Raw genomic sequence first — 4716 nt, 5'->3', positions numbered from 1 at the left:
AAAAAAAAACAGATGGCCTTAGAGAGTGGATAACCCAGGGTCCAGATAGGGAGCATGGGCTAAATATATTCCATGAAGTAAACCTGAATTCAAACCTAGGCTTTTCGCATCATTCTCACTAGAAATAACACACCCAGGAGAATGGAACTCTTCAAGAACTGTGTGCATTTGACTCCCCATTCTATTGACTTGAGAAGGAGTTTCCGGAACTCAGCTGCTTCCTCCTCATCACCATTACTGCCTCAGATTTTGAGGAAGGGAAAATCTTCCTTTATGTTGTTGCCTCCTACTTGCCCAAAGGACCAGAAATAATATTTAGATCAACTATGATCAGTCTTCTTTTCTACCCTGAGCTTCCTGTGGTTTCTCAGTCCACTGCCAGTAAGACTTTACATTTTGGCCCATTTCCCCTTGTTTTGAACCATAAATTGGCCCTTGTTGAGTCTAAAGGATGATTCTCATTATCTGCCTCTACCTCCATTGCAGCTCTTCTCAGTCCCCCTCTCTAATCTCTTAAATCAGTTGGAAATGCCTTAAATCATGTTTCTTCTGGACAGGAATAGCTATTCTCACTCTAAATGGACTGAGAGAGGAAGAAAGGAATTAACTTCCATAGCCATGTAAGTATAATGTGGAAGTTCAAGCCCTTATGTATTATGTCCAGGTCTCAGAGTTCTGTGTAATCATGGAGGAGTTGACATCTGTGGTTTCTCATCAGCACTCCCCCACTCCAACGCCAAGAGAAGGATCCTCCAAATGAGATGTGGACAAAAGTGCTTAATAATCTTCATATATTCAGGGTATGAGACAAAGTTTCCCTGCAGCTTCTTTTTCCTTGGTTCTTCTCTGAGATCCAGGACACTGGTTGCCCTTCCAGTTATCCTGCTGGAGCTGCAGTGATGGTGCAGTGGGGTAGGTAGGGTGTATGGAGTGGAGATTCAAAGATCAGGAGAGTAGCTGGGGCAGGGATGCTGCTGGTAAGACGAGGAGTGACAATAATCCAAATAGCATACTATGCCTAACTTCAGCATAGAGATTGTCTTATTTTTCTGCCTGTCTTTACCATTAGGTACTAATTTCCTAAGTGTGGGCAGTATTGATACTGTGTGTTTTGCTCACCATTGTAGCTTTAGTGCCTCCCATAGTACCAGGCCGTACTCAATAAATGCATGCCGAATCAACTTCCCTAAACTTCCAGTCTTAAATTATACAGGCCAATGCCTAAAAGTTCTTCCTGGCATATAAACACTGTTTTTTGACTACAACTGAATTGAGTTTAATCACAGCCTTATTCCTCATTAACCAGCATCTAACCTTACCCACCAAACTTCTCAGTGATAACAGATAATAATCCTTGCTTCATAGGAGTGCTGAGCATTAAATAATGTGAAAATAGTTTGAGCTTCTCAATAAATGTTGGTTTGTTATTAGTTTTCTAAGCTCTAAATATACTCTCCTACCTAAGCTGACCCAAAGCTTAGAGATGGGGGACTAGGCACCGGGGCCCCATCCCTCTAAGTCTTTGGTTCCTTTAGGCAGAGTCCCCCATCCCTACCCCAGGGTATCACCATACACTTCTCCCCCAGTGAATGTGGGGACAGTCAGTTACTATAAGGGGACAGGACAAAGACAACATATGGAGAAAGGAAAGGGAAAGAAGGGAAGAGACAGACGAGATGGTGAAGGAGATAACAGAAAAGACTGTTAGGTAAGAAGGTAGGTTAAAAGAGATAGGCAGAGAAATGGAGAAAAGAGGGGAAGGTCACGGTAGGGGAAGAAGAAATAAGTTTGGAGTTTGGAGAATACTGGGAGAGAAGGGGGGATTCAAAAGGAGTGGTTGGAGGTTAAGCAAAAGGAGGGTGATAGCTAAATCTAGTGGGGTAAAGAGAAAGGACAGAAGGATACAGAAGGAGGAACAAAGGAGAAGCAGGTAGAGCCACAGAGGGAAACAAGGGGCTTGAGAGAGTCCCTAACACACACATAGGCCCAGCTCCCAAGGGGAGGGGTAGGAGCCACATCTGTGTTGGATTGATTGGGTTGGTGGCAGGCAGCAGGTCAGGTTTAGTAGGCGGCGCTGGTCTGGAGAGAGGTCATTGCACTATTTTCAGCAAAAGCCCAACCCCCTCCTTGTTCACCACCTCCCCCTTCCCTCCACCCCCATACACACACTCCTTACCCTGGCTGGAAGGCCTAGGGGCAGGAGGTTGGGCTGAGAGGACAGGGGCCTCTTGGTGTAGGGAGGAGAGAGAAACTGAGGGGCTGGGCTTGGCTCCCAGAAGGGCAAGGGGGCTGGGTTCCCAGGATGAAGGCTGGGGTGGGAGAGCCTGAGAGGGTGGAGGGAACTAGGGCAGGCACAGCAGCCTAGGAGATGTGGGGGCTGGGGTCCAGGGTTGAGGGCTGGGGGGAAGGGAAGAAGGGGGAGGGGAGCGGAGGCCATCTCTGCTGACAAACACCTCCCCCGATTAGCAGAGCACAAGTCTCTTATTAAAGCGGGTCCCTGGGGATTAGACTATAAAAGTCTCTTTTTCCTTTTCCCCTCTCTCCCTCCCCTCCCCTCCGCTCCCCCTCCCTCTCTTAAGAGCTCAGCTTGGCTCTTAAAGGGGACGTACAATACCTGGCCGGAGACCCAGTCCCTAGTTATCCAAGTGCAGGGGTGGCATGAGGGCGGAAGTTGGGGTGGAACCCCACTTGCTGGTGTCCTTCCCCCAACCCCCCAGCCTAACCTACACTTCCCAATCCAAGCATGCAGAGTCGGTTCACTTCCCGCATCCCCATTATCAGGCTAACTACCAGGCTCAGGCCCCTTGGTCAAGGGATGCTGGGTATAGAAAGGGGTAAGGGGAAGCCCACAGCTCCCACAGCTCTGTCACTACCTGGAAGTCCGCGCACACACACCACATAGACCAGAGGATCTTTTCCCTCTGTACCCTTCATCTTCTGGCAAAGTCTTCAGAATTCCTCTACAACTCTGTTTCACAAATCCCCACCCCCATCCCTGCCCTCAGTCAATCTCAGACTGACCCGAGCATCTACAAAGCAGAAGCCTTAAGAACAGAAGGAAGACTGAGGAACCCAAGACCAGATCCTAGGCCTTCACCCCCATGCCACCCCGGGGTTAGTTTCCTAGTCCTTTGAGTTTTCTTTCCAGCCCTGACCAAGTACTGTAGAGTTAGGATCTGCAAAAAAACTGGTGGCAGTAGAGGCTCTCCGCCTTCCAGATGCACACCTGGGTGCTTCAGCCTCCCATAGGGATGGGCCGCTAGGACTCCCCTCGGCCACCAGCTTTTTATGACCCATCTGCCAATAAACCAGTTTCCCCCCTCTTCTGTTCACAGCCATAAAGCCAAACAGTTGTGTGTGCATGTGTGTGTGGGGGGTGACTTTGCCAAATCACTAGGGAATGAGAGGGCCTGTTTCCCTGGAGTTTGGGGAGGGGGTGCAACCTCAGTGGGGGAGGGGAAAAAGTCATCTGACCCTAGGGAGAGCTTGGGAGTTTGGGGGAGTTGAGGGGAGTGTTGGCCTGGATTTTCCAGGCCATAAAATTTCAAAGCAGCTCAAGTCTATTAACATGTTCATCTTCCGTTTGGCCAGAGGCTTGGATGCCGGGGTTCCTCCTCCATCCCCATCTATTACATTATTTTTCTCGCTAGGTCTTCCTTCCTCTTCTCAAGTCCGGGTGCGGGTAGGGGTTGGTGAATAAGGGATGGAACACTAAGGTTTGAACAACCAAACCGGTGCCCTTAGCCCCAGCGTAATGGAGTTAAGATCTCTGAGCTTGGTCTATATCGAGAAGGCATAGCTTTTCCACCCCTTAGTGAGACCGGGTGTCAGAAGGGCTCCGGGTGGAATGGGTGCCAGCTAGACTCTCCGCCGGGGAGAGATACAGGGATCTCATTCCTGGGAGAGGGAGAGGGAGAGGAGCATTCAGTTCCCTGCAGCCGGGTGGGCGCGTTGCGAACGAAGCCCAAGGTGCAAAGGGTGGAGAGTTGGTACCAGGGGTATTGGGAGGCAGAGATCACTGCAGCCCTGCCGGAACTGCAGGGGTCCCGAAGCCTCCCGATTCTATTCTCCAGCCTCTTCGTCATGGCACTTCAGGACTCAGTTGCTGCCTCTTCCCCTCCTCTGCTGGTGGGTCCCGGCTTCCCCAGACTCCCCCAAACACGGGTCTTTTTCTCACTCCCGGGTGGGTGGAAGTCCTCCCAATCCTGTTTGCCCACTCCACCTCCGGGTACGAGGCGTGCACACAACTCCGCATCCCATCTCCACCGCTCGAAAAACTTCTATGGATTAGCCCCCGCCCCTAAATCCGTCAAGTTTTCGCAGAAAAGGCTTCTGGGCCGGAGCAGCCGGGACCGCCCCGCTTCGGAGCCGGAGGCGCTTACTTTCCCGGAGCCCAAGCCAGCACCCCACCACTCGCGCCCTGCCGTCCACTTACTCTCCTGGGCCATGCTAATGACAGTTTCGGTAGTGGCGTGGTACTCGTCCTCCTCCAGGAAGTCTTCGGGCTGCAGCGCGTCGCCCTGGAAGTCGTGCAGGTCCAGGATCTGCTGCAGCGGCGGCGCCTTGGGCAGCAGCTGCTTCACCACCTCGCGGCTAATGTTGGGCGCCTCCTTGAGCCTCAGTTTGCTCAGGATCTGCGACTTGATGCTCTCCAGGCGCAGCTCGCGGCTGTGCTGCCGCCACACGCACACGGGGCAGCCGTCGGGCTCGGGCGCC

General features: G+C 51.7%; 1 protein-coding gene across 1 annotated transcript in view; it reads right to left on the bottom strand.

The window, feature by feature from the left end:
* The window catches only part of GDF11 (growth differentiation factor 11), a gene marked incomplete at its 5' end in the record, with an annotated part of 9690 nt that extends 4975 nt beyond the window's left edge, over positions 1-4715 (bottom strand). The window contains one exon of the mRNA XM_006908980.3: positions 4436-4715. Coding sequence (XP_006909042.1) covers positions 4436-4715 — 280 coding nt within the window. The remainder of the gene's footprint in view (positions 1-4435) is intronic.
* Between the last annotated feature and the right edge of the window lies 1 nt (position 4716).

This window comes from Pteropus alecto, unplaced genomic scaffold (genome assembly GCF_000325575.1).
Source record: "Pteropus alecto unplaced genomic scaffold, ASM32557v1 scaffold433, whole genome shotgun sequence".
In the NCBI taxonomy this organism is placed as follows: domain Eukaryota; kingdom Metazoa; phylum Chordata; class Mammalia; order Chiroptera; family Pteropodidae; genus Pteropus; species Pteropus alecto.
Note: the sequence above shows the minus strand (reverse complement) of the source record. Positions and strands in the feature narration are given on the sequence as shown.